The 17,212-nt window shown below is 47.8% G+C and overlaps 2 protein-coding genes across 8 annotated transcripts; one reads left to right on the top strand and one right to left on the bottom strand.

Moving 5' to 3' along the window:
• Nucleotides 1–1,592: 1,592 nt before the first annotated feature.
• LOC122374110 (box C/D snoRNA protein 1-like) lies at nucleotides 1,593–8,565 on the top strand. Its single transcript, XM_043352669.1, has 6 exons — nucleotides 1,593–1,845; nucleotides 5,393–5,571; nucleotides 5,949–6,225; nucleotides 6,547–6,711; nucleotides 7,016–7,143; nucleotides 7,700–8,565. The coding sequence occupies exons 1-6, from the start codon at nucleotides 1,745–1,747 to the stop codon at nucleotides 8,014–8,016; spliced, it is 1,167 nt and encodes a 388-aa protein (XP_043208604.1). The 5' UTR covers nucleotides 1,593–1,744; the 3' UTR covers nucleotides 8,017–8,565.
• A 2,884-nt stretch (nucleotides 8,566–11,449) lies between these two features.
• Nucleotides 11,450–16,380, bottom strand: LOC122374107 (elongation factor 1-alpha). 7 transcript variants are annotated; one of them, XM_043352660.1, is made up of 3 exons: nucleotides 16,154–16,380; nucleotides 13,246–13,423; nucleotides 11,450–12,979 (listed from the first exon to the last, which is right to left on the bottom strand). In XM_043352660.1, exons 2-3 carry the CDS (start codon nucleotides 13,387–13,389, stop codon nucleotides 11,741–11,743), a joined length of 1,383 nt encoding a protein of 460 aa, XP_043208595.1. In that variant the 5' UTR covers nucleotides 13,390–13,423; nucleotides 16,154–16,380; the 3' UTR covers nucleotides 11,450–11,740. The 7 variants fall into 7 exon arrangements, with proteins under 7 accessions (XP_043208595.1, XP_043208596.1, XP_043208597.1 ...); XM_043352661.1 differs by having other exon boundaries at nucleotides 16,120–16,179; XM_043352662.1 differs by lacking the exon at nucleotides 16,154–16,380 and adding an exon at nucleotides 16,028–16,127.
• Nucleotides 16,381–17,212: the final 832 nt, after the last annotated feature.

The following is a 17,212-nucleotide window of genomic DNA, read 5'->3' as shown; positions in this document are numbered from 1 at the left end:
AGAAGAATGAACATGAAAAACCTCAAAACTTTATGCCTATTCGTAATTGACCAGTATTGGAATAAGTTTGGATTTTGAGAATTTGTGTCCCTGTGCTTGTGCCTGTGTGGAAAGGCATGCTTTACGGTGTACCATCTCAATGTCAAATCCCGGCTGCGCTGTGCGGATTTGTGCGGCTGCTGACAGGCCACCTGAGTGCCAACGTATGTGCGAATCCGCGAATACGTTGTGTTTCGTCAGTCGGTATCGTTCTGAAAATATTGACTGCAATAGGCTATATAGCGTATGACGGTTCAGCCCAGCAGTAATAACTGACCATTGATTGGGCGAATTTTGTGTGGTGGTTCGCTAATACATAACCTAAAGAGTGTTTTGCCGGAATCGTTTAGTAGCAGAACTGACCGGAATATCAGTAGAATGCAACGGTTTGAATCGTTAATTTGTTGAAACGATTGTTCTCTGAGACCACTGTGTAACTTTTGACCTGAGAATCACCAATTATAACGACAATGGGGAAGCAGTAGGCATTGTAGAGTGTACTTGTAGGCAACACTATATAGTTGGCACACTTACGGAAGCACACGACTTACGCAGTGGACATCTGCATCATGCATGTTAAGGTTTACTGGGAAGAGTGAGAAATTAGTCAGAATATAACTGACTAAGGAAAATAGGCGATATCTCCTATTGAGCTGGGGCGGAGAGGGGGAGGGGACGTGTGGTCAGCTATGCCAATAATTCATTCTCTTTATGCAGTTGTGTAAAAGGGCGTCCGTTTTTGGGTGAGACCTTCCCCATCGGCCATTTCCAAGTTAAATCGTGGTGGAGAGTCTGGAGACCTCAGCCTCGGTAGTCGGTACCCTGCGCGCTGCGCCACCTTGCGAAACATAAAGCAGCCGTCCTGACATCTACAGGCGTGACTTTTCATGAAAGCGCGGATGTGTTCGCGCTTATGCGAAGAAAATTCTTCCGAGTATGGTTGATAATGAGATTAATTGTTGTCATTTATTTATTAATTCATTGGCAAAAGTACCCTAATAAATCGGTAAAGTAGCTTGAACTGTATCGTATTTCCTTGGAAAAAAATGACGAACTCATCCTAAGACATCCAGATTATTGGATGCGTTCGTCAGTTGTAAGTAGTTCAAGTTTTTGGGAAAATTTGCTTGTGGAAAATCATAATATTTCAAAGATATGCCTATTTTCGAATAATTTATGCATTTATCTGCATTGAAAAATGATTGTAAAGCAAAAGTGCAAAAGATTATTGTCAACTTATTTTCTCAAATCACGATTTACGAACGCACAAAACTCCAGCTTTTAATTTAGTGCGTGTGCGAATTGCGGTCAAGAAAAAATATTTTAACTGTCTATATTCCTCTCAAAACAATGAAGGATGAATGAGGAAAACGCTGTTTTGAACAATTGTATATTTATTTTTTCTTAATTAAGCAAAAGTACAAAATTTTCAACTATTATTACATTTGCTCTCACAAAACCCATCACTTTTTAGCATGACGTCATGTCAGCCAAATTTACTAGCGCCATCTCTGGAGAGCATCTTTCGAAACCTCCAGACGATAGAGAGAGCCGTATTCAATGACCGTGCCCAAAAGCAAATCCACGCGGAATGGGCACGCACGTGTTTTGGACCTGTTGGACGGTAGTGGAATTGGTGGAATTGGAGATTTGACTGATTTTGATTGATTACATTGCGAACTTTAGTTAAAATTTTTCAAAATAAATGTCTGAAAATGGGCATGAGCGAGATGTTCAGGAAGACAAAGTCATCAAGGATTCAGAAAGGATAAGAGACATCAACATGGAGACGAGCAAGTCATTGAAGTAAGTTGAAGTTTGAATTTAAATCAAATTAGTCGGACTTTTGACACTTCATCATGTATTTTACCTTAAATCAACACTTCGTGGTTAAACATACCGAGGCAAAAAACTTCAGTTGGTGACATACCAGGGAAATAAGCTAAAATTAGAGCACTCTATTTATTGCTCCTGCCCCATGTTGAAGAGATACCCCTAAAAGCGTGATCTTTTATCGGCCCTTACGCAGCAAGGCAGTAATTCTCAGACCGGTGGATGGTATCGATAGAAAGAGAATGCGTCAAGGATTAACATGAATTAATTAAAATAACATTAAAATGTTAATTAAGCATGGAAATTAGTCCCAAACATAAGCTAATTATTGCTCCTACCTCGGCGACGGCGCTCCCCGCAGTCGGCGGAGAAGCTAAAATAAAAGCCACCATCCTCCTCCGTAAGTCAATTTTAGAGCGGCCGAGTGGGCCGATGCGGGGCCACCAAACTGAGGTGAGACGTGGCTAGTAATTGCAAACCGCCATAGAAATCAATATCTTAAGACGTACAATATGGGATGATTACTCTGAAGCTGGAGTGAAAGCATGAGTAGATTGCAAGAAACGAAATGCATAGATTGGTTGAATTATGTACAATAGGCACAGCTCAGATGAAGCCATTTCTATGATGTTGACATATGACATAACCCTTCCTCTCCTCACCTATGACCTAAGTGCATTGGCAGTTACCGGCATAGTTTTTGAGCACGAGTGCAATTCGCCATCGGACCGCAATACATGTTGCTAGGCTGCTGCAATTACAACGAACATACGAATACTGCCTTCATTTGTAGACGTTTGTTTTTTAGGCGGTCTTTGACGTGCAAGGGGGGCATACCTGTCGACAACTTGAGTTTCTCCGAATTTCAAAAACTCCCAGAATTTCAATTCCTTATGCACTGTTGTAGGTACAGCTATGCTCACAAGTTTTCCTTTCCTCCTGTTCTAAAAAGGATGATATTTGTCGATTTCGTGCGTCGCTGATAGGAGGGTGCGTTTAATAATTAGGCCCAACGCTTTCTGCATCCGCGAGTACCTTCAAAAGGGAACAACAGTTTCCATTTATTACACTATGGGACATGTGACAAAATGACCACTGGAACACGCATGAAACGGAGCTCATATTCCTAAAAATGTCTACAATCACTTCTTTACTGACACTATTAGCAAATACCATCTCAAGTAAGGTGGTTGACAGACAGTCAATGGAGATCTGGGGAGACTGAGTGATGCCAATTCACCACTTAACTGATAATGAGGGCCGAGGGAAGAGAGACATGCAACATGCACAACTGACAACTTGACAAGTGACAAAACACTACCACTATTGCGCAGTGCACAACCAAATTACAGCAGCCAGCCCAAACAATGCTTTTGGTGGCTAATTGCAAAACAAGTCACTAACAAATGTCTTAGTTGCAGCTGAACACTGCACAATAATCACAGTGTTCACACATTGAGTGAGATGCCACAGGTGGTTTGAATCACACTTTGGTTCAACTGCAAATCTGAAGTGTTGTCATGAGGTTCATGCCTCCATGATCACAGCACTTTGGCTGTGGTTGACATAACACTTGTAGTCTGCAGAGTTCCACATGAACTGCAGACACCTCATCTGGTGGTCTTCATGTTGCTCAACTTCTTCAGGAGGCAAATGTCGACCACCCAGCGGAAGCATGGTCCTGCAGAAAAGAAAGGTAATGCATAAGGTACAAACATTATCTGCTGAAACAGCTCCTTCTGTTGGCTGTTATTAAACTTTTAACATAGGTAACATAACAACTTGTATTCTATGTATATTACATTTGTTGAAGTAAAATACTGCCGGCTATTTCAAAACCAGAAAATGAAATTATATTGTGGCATAATTCACCTGCTCAGCTATCAGTATCAAATAATAATTAATTTAATATTTGGCATATTCTATATAACACATTCATAGAATATTCTACTTCACGTCACAAGGACTCACAATCTTTCTGTTGGGTGTTTGATTGACGCATTAACTAAGTTTGTCTTAGGTTTTATTATTGCAAAAAATTCATATTGCATTATTGTATCAAAATACTGCCAGCAATAACAAAACAAGAACATGAAATGCCAATGAGCAAGCCGCCTTTCCTTAAAATGGATTACTTTGAAAGGAATTTTAGTTTCTTTTAAGGAAAAGGAGAAATGATTATCAGGTAATTATCAGAAAACCACTCAACCAGCAAGTGGCTGGGTGGTTTCACAGCAAACATCAAGCCAAAACATATGCTTACATCTATCTAACAATTGAGCCATTTGACTACTACAAGCATATGTGAGCAAAATAAGAATCCAATTATCCAATGTTGACTTCCTTGCAAAGTTTATGCCTTATTTTATGAAAATGTGTCACTAGAATATGATACTTATCATCGAATATTATTTAATTTACGATTTATTTCGATCGGAATGCACATGGAGTCCCGGGCCATTTTCGTCGACGATGAATATGATCGTGTTCCATGAAGAGATAAGGGGTTTCAATGGTCTTTCAAAGCAATAATTTGATGCAAAAATTTGTAGGAAATAATATGAAGCTGGTTCAAATGGCCATCAACCATTTAAAACACCGAAAATACTCACAACTCCGTCCCGACGACCACGCAGCACCGCGCACGCCACACTACTGGCACAATGCCAAAACTGTTGTCACAGCGGAAATGTTTTTTTTTCTCGATTGCAATTGTGGAATTATTTATTAAACAGAAGATGATCTTTCCGAAAAACCGACTGATTTCATACACAGATGCATGGAAAATAAAAAAATCCCGGTAAGTTTATTTGTATTGTTTTGTCGATTTTGACATGCTCCTAGTTTGCAGCCATATTTCGATATGTTCTACAGGGAGTTCAGAATTATTTCAGGACCAATCTTTTCCTCATTCATTTTCCCGCCGATCATGAAATTTTTAGAGCGGAACAATTGGTTTCCAGGCGGTCCGAGCGGTTTTCGTGAGAAGGGTGCAAAAATCGGCGTCATTTTTAGAGCCTCGACACCAGCTCAACACAGGACCCTATGGGAGACGGTGAAGTAGCGGGAGCAATAAATAGAGTGCTCTAATTTTAGCTTATTTCCCTGGTGTGTCACCGACTGACTTGTATTCCAGCTCACATGTTTATGATTAAAAAATAAAGATAGGTACCTACACTATTGGTTTATTGGTACCTACACCTAATCTCTTATTCCTGAAGCTTTTATGCAATATGGGTAGCTAGGTAGGCACCTACCTACTTATTCAGGGCAGAATCTGTGGTACATATAATTATTTGATATGAAAATTAATGATCATGCGATGTCGAATGCATTGGTTTTCCAAAAAAAAAAATGAGTGGGATTCTGATTCCTTTTTCCATGGTTTGTTATGTGAGAAAAGACTTTGTGGGGTTCCTGATGAAATAGGTAAGTGAAGGTGTGTGATACAGGCTGATTAGTCATTTTTGGTGCTCATGTTTACATGAAAACCAACTGGAGCCTGATTGATTTGTTTCAGGTCGCCTGTCTGCCAGCAGTGTTCCGAGCCTGCCAAATACACATGTCCAGGCTGCCTGTGGAGAACCTGCAGTGTGAAATGCATCAAGCGCCACAAGGAAGAGACACAGTGCACAGGACTGCGGGACAAAGTCAAATACAAGCCCATGTCTCAGCTGGGGGATCTGGACATCCTCAATGGTGAGGACACCATTAGTGATTTGAACTTGAAGTCAGCTCCAGCATGCAAACTGGAGCTACCTTTTATGATTAGATGAATAAAGACAGATCTTTCCATCTTGAGTGAGGGCTGGTGGAACTGTTAATTGGTATAACTGTTCTTATGACTACCTTGGAGACGTAATAACAATTGCACACCATGCTGCTTTAGACTCAAACCTATGAGCAATACGCTCCACTCTCCCAGTCCCACCACTTGTCCTGCTCCCTCTCTCCTCCTCTGACCCTCTGTCACCCCCCCCCCCCCTCGGTCAGACTACCGTCTGTTAGAGGCCGGCGCCCCTCACTCGCAGTCACCCGCGCCCCTCCGCTGACCGCTGCCCGCCCCCCTCGGTCAGACTACCGACTGCTGGAGGAGATCGGCCGCCAGGTGGAGGTGGCCGGCCGCACGGCGCCGCGCTGCGGCCGCCACGGCGCGCCGCCGCCGCTCCGGCCCGCCCTCCACCGGCTGCGCAGGCTGGCCAAAAAGCGCGGCGTGCGCCTCGACTTTCTGCCGGAGAGCTTCGAGCGCCGGCGACAGAACACCACCGAGGTGGATCCGGGCGGCCAGCAGCGGCTGCTCTGGAGGGTCGAGTGGCGCCTGCCGCTGGCCGATGCCGTCGTCACCGACGACAAGTGGGTGACCGGGGAGAGGGAGGAAATGTTAGAGGGAGTTAGTGGAGCGGGTGCGGGGGGCTGTGGTGTGGTAGGGAGTGTGATGGAGTCTCAGGTGGAGGTTGGAGGAGTTATCAAGTTTTTGGGAACCATTTGAATGTATGAGTTATGTTACTCGTCTCCATGCTTTCAAGGCATCGGCATTTGCATGGTACAATAATGTTTTCTATTGGTTTGACAGCATCCAATGGCGCCACATAATGAAGCAGCAGTTTTGAGTAGAGTGGTCCTAGCTCAGCAGCAGTTTGTGATTTATTAGCGCTCTCTCCTCTCCGCTCGCAGAGTGCCGGAGACCACGAAGCTGTCGGAGGCGCTGGGGCGACATCTGTCGGTTGGGCCGGCAACTAACGCTTTGAAGGATGATCCGCTGCAGTTCTACCGCGCTGCCTTCGAGACGGGCTCTGTGCGGGTGTTCCTTCGCCTGGAGCGGGTGCAGCAGGGCGACAGGTAACAGGAGGGATGATCTGCGGTGACCGGAAGGGCGGGAGGGAAGCTGCAGAGAGGGGATTTCGTATTCCACCAGCAGCTCTAGTCAATAGTCACATCCTGCTCAAATCCACGCTTCTGTATATCAATGATATCCGGTGTATGTGTGTTACTCTGTGTGCCCTGTATGTATGCTCCCAGCACATGACGTGTGTGCCTGACCTGTGCAGTGTCTACCCAGTCTCGTATGCTGTGTGTCTCTGATCCGTGTACCCAGTACTGTAGTGTGTGTACCTGACCCATGCACCCGTTTCTCTGCGCGCAGGTACCTGGAGCTGCCGCTGAGCCGGCCGCTGGCCGAGTGTCTGAGGCAGCAGCTGGTGATCGAGTTCCCCGTGCTGGTGGTTACCACAGAGGAGCACGCCGAACAGTACCGCACCGACCGTATAGAGGGTACGCGGCCGACCCTCAGGGCAGATCACCATACCCCCAACCCCAGTCCCCCCATACACACAGCTCACCAACCACGGGCTGGTCAATGTGGGCCAGTTCACACTCCAAAGAAACACCGTTTGAATACAAACGCACCACTTTGTTCTGGGTCTTTGTACAAACCAGTGACATTTCGCTTAGTTTGTAGTGCGGGTTAGTTACATCATCGGAAAAAATGTGCCCGTGCCTAATTTCAATGGGAAGAGTGTTCGGATGCAGTTGGATGCTAGTTTTCGTTTTATTTGGGCCTTGGGGGGGTTGTTGTTGTTTGTTTGGGGTTACGGGCGCGCCGACTGCGAGGTCATTTGCGCCCGTGGGGGGGGGGGGGTTGAGCTGCAGTTGAACTGAAGCAGTTGAACAGTCTTTAACCTGATGACTTCAGTACTGAAACACTTTAAGCTTGTCCTGACTAATTTTTCCGTTGTGCTTCGATATATTCGAATTAACCTCACCATGGATAGCTGTTTGTTTGTTGATTTCCCCACCTTGATCTGAGAACGTTATGTGTCGCCGGCAGCGTCCTTCTTCTCGCTGTGTAAGCGCGAGGAGGAGGCCCAGCGTCGCGCGCGACGGGCCCAGCGGCGCCGGGGACCCGCCGACGCCGACGCAGCAGCGCCCGACGAGCCGGCGCGCAAAGTGCCGCGGCCTCGACTGGACGGGGTCTGTGTGGCGGCCGCCCCGCCGCCTGCTCCGCCGCCCGCCCCACCGGAGCCGGAGCCGGAGCCAGAGGAGCCGGAGCCGCAGGTCGGCGGTGAGCCACAGCCGCAGACGGAACCGAAGGCCGCCACCGGGTTCGGTCTGTTCGGAGTCGATGATTCGGACCTGTCGGATTAGGTTGCTATCGTATGCAGACGCGCTCGCCACTGAGGTTTATATGATGGAGACATGAGAGGTTTCCAGCCTGTTGGTGTACTGATGCCGCTGTGATCCCCCAGTGCCCCTATGACGGTCTTGTTGAGTTTGCTGCGGTCACCCAGTGTCGTACAACGGTCGTATAGAGGTCGCCGTTGAGGTGACGCGGATACCGCAGCGGTGCGGTCCAATGGACGGGTGCTGCAGTCCGATGTCTGGGCTGCCCTCTCGGTCAGCCGGGCTGGTGGGAGGGGAGGAGGGGACACATCGATCTGCCCCCGGCGAGCGGTGTCCTGCAGCCCCCCCCCCGGGCCCCCTCCCGACACTGCGGTCCCTGAGATGACTGTTTGTCGATCGATAACGTCGAGAAACGTGGAGAGCGGCTCGGGAACGTTCTCTGACGTCACGAGTCGGTGCTAGATATTTCCTACAATTTACAAGAATGTGCACCTTGTAAAACAAGTATGAACTGATTTCGTTTTTTTACGGTTATTATGTTCGTCGAAGATCAATATAGTTTTGTCAAAGTGATTATGGCTCTAATGTTTTACACCGGAAAAACAATGATGTTTGGTGAACAAAGCTCTGCGAACCTGCGTTGCACAAACTTGCGACAAATCGGCTCACGAAATCGTGTTTCTTATTAGGGCCGAAGTCCTATCAGCGTGTTTGGTTTCGCTTCAGTAGGAAAGTGGATGATTTTGTCCGCGCCGGCTGCTTAGTTTAAAAAAGTGGGGAATGGTGCAAAATCTTTTACATTTCGAGGTGCACGTGTAGTGAGATGCAAGAAGTGAGAGCAATGTATGACAGCCAGCTGAACCACAAATATTGACTGGTTATTATCGACCCGATCAGTTCTGAAGTCTGTCGATGTGGCACCAGTCCGGCCGTTAGCTCGCAAAAAGTGCCGGGCAGCGCGGGCTGGGTTTTTCACCAGCTGTTCCCGTCCGAGCGCCGCGCCGGCCGGTGGCGGCTGCGGCGGTCGCCCGCTGCCACGCGGCAGTAGCCTGCATGCCGTGGCCTGTGAATCATGTTCAGCCATTCGTGTCGCTGCAATGAACCGGACCCGGGTCTTCCACGCGGAAAGAACCAGGACGTCTATTGAATGAAAGGACGGCATTGCCTAAAAAACGGCCAAAGATGCCGTGAAATAGACAGTATTGACGAAAATTATGCTTCAAGATAGGTGCTGTATAAATGTTTGGTATGTTGGTAGCCAGTGGCGCGGGAACCGGGGGGGCTAGGGGGGGCTGAGCCCCTCCAACTTTTCGGCTGGGGGGGCTCGTAATGTATTTGAGCCCCCCCCCCCCCCCCCAGCTGGAGGAATCGAAATCGGAAATCTACCAACACGATTTCATAGATTCATACATAGGCGCGGGAACCGTGGGAGAGGGCAGTGGGGGAAGCTTGCCCTCACAACTCTGGGGCCGTGGGGGCGGTGCCTCACAACTTTTCATGAGGCCAGGAACCGTTGGGGCAGCTTGTCCTCCCCAAATTAGGGGTTGTGAGTCACAAAGGAAGAAAGCATGTGAGTGAAAAATCTACCTATTTTACTGACTCGGCAACTCATTTGGCAGCTTAAAACCTTTATTCCAGGTTGCCAAAACGGTAGTTTCTTCACTCAGCTGAGACGGAATGCCTCACTTTTTTTGCAAATATTTTCTTCTTTTTTTTTCGTTGAAAAGGCCAAGGTCTGAAAAATAAGTGGCCTAAAACCGATGAGAAAACTAGATTTGGGGGTACCCTAGGTTGATCTCTATGATGGTTCAGCCCCCCCAGTCTGGAAGAAGTTCCCGCGCCACTGTTGGTAGCCGATGCGAGTGTTGTTGCACAACGTTTCGCCACAGCCGATTTCGTGAACCGTTGAGACTCTGCCGGGGAGGGATGGGCTGTTGAGGCAGAGGTTCCGCCGCCCCGGACAGGCGCTGGCGGCGCGCCGCCATATGGCTGCGGATGGCAGACGTGGCCTCCGCGAAACCAGTCAGCGGCGGCGGTGGCGATCAGCTGGGGGCGCGCCGGCAGCGCCATCTGTACCGGAACCACGAACCACGCCCGGCCGGCGGCCACGTCACGGCCGCCGACCCTCTCGACCGGGGGCAGCAGCCAGCAGGCGCCGGCGCACCGCCAGACGCCTCCCCAGACTGGAGAGATTTTCAGCTGTTCGCTCCCAGTTACCACGGGCCGAACCGATAGCCCACCCAAAAACCGCGGCAGACTTGGCCGGCCGCCAGGTCCGCCCGATCAATGCTCCTATGACCTTGGCCGTGGAGACTGGAGGAGAGCCAGAGCTGCCGGTTTTCCGCCAGACGAGCACGGCAGAGGGAAATTCTCAGCTCATGACCAGCGAAATGCCGGAGACGAGGATTAGATGGCGAGCAGTAAGCACTGCATTGGTCTCTCCGTCCACATCTTGGTGCTCGTCAAAGCTAAGACAGGCTCCTTCGGCAGTCAGTCGAAAGCGCATGCTAGATCTTATACCCACTACCCAAATCCCAGATGCTGCAGATTAGCTCTCAATTACATAACGCATCCATGCGAGCGTTTGCTGTACCTATATGCTAGCGTGCGATTTTCAGACTGTGTGAAGTCTTTTTAGTATAAAGACTGCAGGCACTTGTCCGAGTTTACCGAACCGTCGACACGGTGACCCCGAGGCGCCATGGAACATGACTCATCCGATCAATAATGCGGTTCCAGCTGTGCCGACCGACTCGACTCCCCACACTCCCGGCTACCTAAACGGGCCCCGGTTTCAACTGCAAGCACATCAGGCACCGGACCGGCCTACCAGGATCACTCGGTTCAAGATTCATACGAGGGATCTGCAGATCCTTGGAGGAATTGTTGAGCCGGACAAAAGTGAATGATCCTAATAGTCATTCGGAAATAATATGCATACTTTGACCGGCAATGATCAGAACTTCAAAAGCATCAGCATCCCCGTTCCCAGAGCCAGCAGTCATAACAGTTGTGCAGCGAGCTTCTCGAACAACGCGAATCTGATTCACCGTGCTACTCAGTTCCAATTACTAATAATGACCTGTGAGACGAGCGATTCCTGCCACCCGTCCTCCCCCGCAGTGTGCGGTGTCCCGAGCCCCGTATGGTGCCCCATGCCAACGCATACCAGCCGGCCGCCACGTGGACCCACGCCGGCCGGCCAGTCGGGTCGCCCACGCCGCCGCCCGTGACGTCATCGCCGCGCCCCACGCTTCCCCCAGACGCCACTACCCACAGCCCGCCGGCTACGGAACGGTGATTGATCCAACAGACAGGATCATTTAAGGCAGTGACCCTAATTTATGAATCTCCATTCCGCAAATTGCAACTGCGATCCCCCCACCGGTATAGATTCAGTGTCCAATTACTATCTGACCCGTTCACCCTTCAGACGGGAAAAAAGAAAGGCCACGTACCCGGTATTGTCCATAGGTTTATTTATACGCCCAGGTGACACAATCACATGGATAGCAGAGTATGGGTCAGTCGATAAAAAACTGATGGGCTAGTTTCCACATACTCTTTTCCTCCGGAACTCCTTGCGGTGACAATGCGACATAAGCCACTGAGACAGAGAAAACGAACAGTTAAGCTTTTTCTCGCCAAATGGCCAGGCGGTGACACAGAACGAAATGCCTTCCTTCTTACGGTACGGAGAGCAAACACCTGCGGTCTCACAAGTGGCATCCATGTGGGGGGCAAATACCTATTTCTTGCCGGCCTTCTCGGCAGCCTTGGTCACCTTGCCGGACACCACCTTGGGGGTGACTCCCTTGATGACACCGACGGCCACCGTCTGCCGCATGTCGCGCACGGCGAACCGACCCAGCGGCGGGAAGTCGGTGAAGGTCTCCACCACCATCGGCTTGCTGGGGATCAGCTTGATGATGGCGGCGTCGCCGGACTTCAGCGACTTGGGGGCCTCCTCAGTCACCTTGCCGGTACGGCGGTCCACCTTCTGCTGCAGGTCGGCGAACCGGCAGGCGATGTGGGCCGTGTGGCAGTCCAGCACGGGCGTGTAGCCGGCAGACACCTGACCGGGGTGGTTCAGGATGATGACCTGAGCGGTGAAGTCCTCGCAGCCGGTCGCCGGCTTGTTCTTCGAGTCGGAGGCGACGTAGCCACGACGCAGCTCCTTGACGGAGACGTTCTTCACGTTGAAGCCGACGTTGTCGCCGGGGAAGGCCTCCGGCAGAGATTCGTGGTGCATCTCGACGGACTTCACCTCAGTGGTCAGGCCGGACGGGGCGAAGCAGACGATCATGCCGGGCTTGATGGTGCCGGTCTCGACACGGCCCACGGGCACCGTTCCGATACCGCCGATCTTGTAGACGTCCTGCAGGGGCAGACGCAGCGGCTTGTCGCTGGGGCGGGTCGGCGGCTCGATGTTGTCGAGGGCCTCCAGCAGGGTCTTGCCGGAGCCAGAGCCGGACTTGCGGGTGGTCTCCCATCCCTTGTACCACGGCATCTTGTCACTGGCCTCCAGCATGTTGTCGCCGTGCCATCCAGAGATGGGCACGAAGGCCACGGTCTTGGGGTCGTAGCCGACCTTCTTGATGTAGGTGGAAACCTCAGAGACGATTTCCTTGAAGCGGGCCTCGGAAAACGGCGGCTCGGTGGTGTCCATCTTGTTGACACCGATGATCATCTGCTTCACACCCAGGGTGTAGGCAAGGAGGGCGTGCTCGCGGGTCTGGCCGTTCTTGGAGATACCAGCCTCGAACTCGCCCACACCAGAGGCGACGATCAGCACGGCGCAGTCGGCCTGGGACGTACCGGTGATCATGTTCTTGATGAAATCCCTGTGGCCGGGAGCATCGATGATGGTGACGTAGTACTTGGACGTCTCGAACTTCCACAGGGCGATGTCGATGGTGATACCGCGCTCGCGCTCAGCCTTCAGCTTGTCCAGCACCCAGGCATACTTGAAGGAGCCCTTGCCCATCTGAAAGGAAGAAAATGTATCATCAGAATATTAACTACCACATCCTCACGCGGGGAATGGGGATGGGGCTTCAAGGCAATGTGCATGGGAGTAGCGTGTGTATACATTGCTGGACAGTAGTGAACAATGTTTTAAAACAAAACAGCCGCCCGCATACTTTTTTAATTTCCCGAATTTTTGTTGTAAGACGACATAACTTGTCTGAATACGTTGCTTCATAGCTCCAGCACTATCTGAATAACACATCTCGTAAGCTCGACAATTACCTGCTGGGCCTCAGCCTCGAACTTCTCGATGGTACGCTTGTCGATGCCACCGCACTTGTAGATCAGGTGACCGGTGGTCGTCGACTTTCCGGAGTCGACGTGGCCGATGACCACAATGTTGATATGGGTCTTCTCCTTTCCCATGGTGGCGGAATGTGTAGGCTACCAGCACAAGAGACTGCAAAGAAAGAAAAATGTTAACAGAGTTGGTACAACAGGAGGGCTGGCTGACAGGATGCTAAGGGAAAAGTATTAAAAGTGAACAACTTTGAGAAAGCAATCATCCAGAGTTTGCCTTCATTTGTTCTGGAAAAATATATTGTAATGCCTAAGCATTTGCTTGCATGTCAAGTATCTCAATTCCAATGGCAATTGAGAAACAGGATATGTCAGGACTATGTAACATGACAGGACATTCGCAATGAGTTTCAGGTAGTAAAGAGCTATGAACAGCCAAAATGATGATTGTTGTCTAAACAAAAGGACCAAGCTGCAACCAATTCCAAAATGACTGCACTTCAGAAAAGCAAGTATAAATTTTGGATGAAAACTGATCTCTGGATTGACAACTGGCACTACTAGACCAGTAACCAGTAGTCACAACCTGAGTCAGCTATTACTCATTGCTAACAAAAGCTGAAGCATTGCTGAAGCATTGAGCCTACACGATCAGTTGCATGCTCCAGAAGCCATTTACTAAATAAGGTTAAAAGTAAGGATTCCTGGAGACATAAGTCCCATTCCATTTCATGTTTCAATGCATGTATCCCACATTCAACAGATCATAGCCAAATAGATAAAGCCAAGAAATGATTCAACATTGATGATCATTGTTTGCCAGTAATATGTAATATGCAGGCATCAGTCAGCTGCCCTACAATATAGTAACCACACAACTGAAATTTTTCATCCAATAATCCAGAAGAGATAATATCTAGATCATTCACTGAAAGTAAGCAACTTATTGACAACCTTACAAGCAATTTTGCAATGATAAATTTGAATCTCCTTTTTAAGAACATTGCAGCTTTAAAAATTTAAACCTCCCATCTGAATAATAGTTAAACTTTATACTTCAACCGTCAACTAAGCTGACACATTAACTTAGCAAGATAAATGGTCCGTTTTCATAATACTTTTTCCAGTTTAAGATTCAGCTCTCCACTGATACAGTAATGCTGCACAAATGAACACCAACACACATGTTGGACACAACACATCCATCCACCACAAGCACATCAGACCCCACTTCCAAAGATAACCCATGAAACACCACAGCTAAGCTAAAAAAAACACCTGAAGATTATTGATGACTACATGAGCTTTATCATCCTGATATTTATGCCTAAGTGCACCTATCATTCTAAGGAGCAAGTATTCATGAGGACAATTTTCTTAGTCAGTTTAAGGTTGACAACGCGGTGCAGCTTATCAATTTTGAACCCAGAGGACTGCTCAGGTTTGAGCAGCATTGTGCTGTGTGCATCACACCCTGGCAATGAGGTAAAAATGGCTCATTGCAAGCTTAGAATAGATCTGTGCTGCGTGCACCATAACTTCAGCTGCTTGGCTCCGCCAACTCCTCTGGCACTGCACGGTGGTCGGGCTCTGTTGCAGCGTATTTCATGCACGACAAGACCATGGCATTTACTAATGGTGGTTATCATTCAAACATGGTTTCAATGCAGTTGTAAGAGATTAATGGCATTCACTGACTAGGTAAACGCAAACATAAAAACACAATCATCCCAGTCGGGGAAACTGTGGTAAAATCTGCTTTTTTTAGCAGTCTGCTAATTTGAACAGGAAATCTGCCAAAAATGGGTACATATGTGACGTCATCGTACCCAAATATAGCAGATTTGGGTACGGACCCATACAAAAGCAGATCTGCACCCTAATTGAAGCAAATGCGCATTAAATGCCTGGCAGATTCGTGACTAGAATAGTGCTGAGAATGTCCTCGGATATTTTCATTCAGATCAGACTATTTTCAAATAATGATGTGCATTTGCTTCAATTAGGGTGCAGATCTGCATTTGTAGGGGGCCGTACCCAAATCTGCTATATTTAGGTACGATGACGTCACACGCGTACCCATTTTTTGCAGATTTCTGTTAAAAATAGCCGACTGCTAAAAATAGCAGATTTTACCATAGTTTCCCCGACCGATCATAATCAAATTGGAAATAAGGGACAGTACATTTAACTTGCACCACTGCCACCTCCAGCACCAATTTTAGAGCCTCATATTGAAACAACAGCAAAAGACATCACAATGAAATGATGCAAAAGTGTGGCCAGGACTAACAGGCAAAGCTTCAGTGCATACATGCTGCAAGATATTTGATTCTCAATGCGTAGCCGAACAGCCCTCTGTGCAGTAGATTTACACAGGCTGCTGACCATCCAATGGGACCACAGCAGAGCCACCACATTCACATCACCAAACATCCTTTACAAGAAATGTACACTTAGCATTTGCTGTATGAAGTACTTTCTAATGTATAGATCGCACATGCAGTATGCTCAGGCCGGCAGCCACCATGTGGCGCCACATACGTCACAAAGCCCAATCAGTTAAAAATTTAGACCAGAAACGGGAAATCTTGAAACAGAGATCGCTTAATATAATCCATAATTACGATTCATTCCAATATCCAGGATTATTAAGGGCCAGACAAGCCAGAAACACTTAAAAGAGCCTGCGGAGCCGGCACCGCACCTCCGGACGAGCCAGCAAAACTAGTCACAAAACTCAATAATCGTAACGAACAACAACCTTTTCGCAGCTAGGAATTGACAGATTTAAAAGGGGCCTCGCATCTATTCACAAAAGAACGATCAAACAACAGCCACTTCGCAGATATTTACCAATGAATTTCACAGCATACAACACACGTCCTACCTGACAGCGAGCCGGCTTAGAAAGAGGACGGAAGTAGGTGGTGCTGTTTTAGGATGTCGCGATGAGGATACTAGGGCTGCTCATTAATGAATCAATTATTTTGCTTTATTTTAAACATATTTTGAACTATGAAATATTTTATTTTTTGATGTTCCATAAGCATTTTTATCTTATACCTTCCATTTATGAGAAAAACAGTCAAAACCTAGCATTGTAGCGGAAATGACGTCATGCTAAGCCAGTGCTAGACAAACCAAGTTCTTGTGCCACAAAAGTAGATATTTAGCATGGAACAAATTGTAAAATGTTGAATATTTCAAAAGAAATATTGTTAGCAAATAAAAAATCCTTTTTTTACATTAATGTTTGAAATGAAGATGAAAAATATTATTTCGTCTCTAAACTTTTAGAGTGGCTGTTTTTCCAATGAACCACCGATGTTCAACATTATAGTCTGTTTCATATCAAGTTTGCAGTCGGAGTTTCTTCGGCAGATCGCTCCTCCGCTCAAAAATTTGCGTCTTAAAATGTAAGAGCTGTATATACAGAAATCACGCACAGCTTTCAGCAAAGCACTTCGGCTGCAAGCTTGAAACGGAACAGAGTATAGCCCCGTTTACATAGGATTGTTGCAAGCTTAGGTATAGTACAGCTCCGCCTGTGATGTTGCAAAAGATGACAATGCTGCTTTACAAGCTACAAAATTATCCCTTGAAATATGCAAAGATCACTGCAACGAAATTATCGCAAAATAAATGAGTTAGAGCTTCGTCAAAAATGCTATGCAAACGCGACTGTTGCTAGTTATAGGTGCAGCCAAGTGCAGCCCTCTGCTCACTGTGTGCGGTAGGTAATACTTGTTTCAGAAAAACCGAACAATATCTCAAAAGCTCTGCTAGCGCGCGAAAGTCCTAACGGAAGGACTCGCGTCTCGCAATACCACACGACTTTTTATGAGCCCCTTGTTGACTAGACCAACATCTCCGTGTGATCTCTCCTTGGCAATTGACAAAAGTTTGTATTTTCCGTCCTGACTCCTGAGACTAACTTCTTTTTGTC

Source organism: Amphibalanus amphitrite, unplaced genomic scaffold (assembly GCF_019059575.1).
Source record: "Amphibalanus amphitrite isolate SeventyFive unplaced genomic scaffold, NRLGWU_Aamphi_draft 001606F_arrow, whole genome shotgun sequence".
Classification (NCBI taxonomy): Eukaryota; Metazoa; Arthropoda; class Thecostraca; order Balanomorpha; family Balanidae; genus Amphibalanus; species Amphibalanus amphitrite.
The sequence above is the reverse complement of the archived record's forward strand: the minus strand, read 5'-3'. Positions and strand labels throughout refer to the sequence as shown.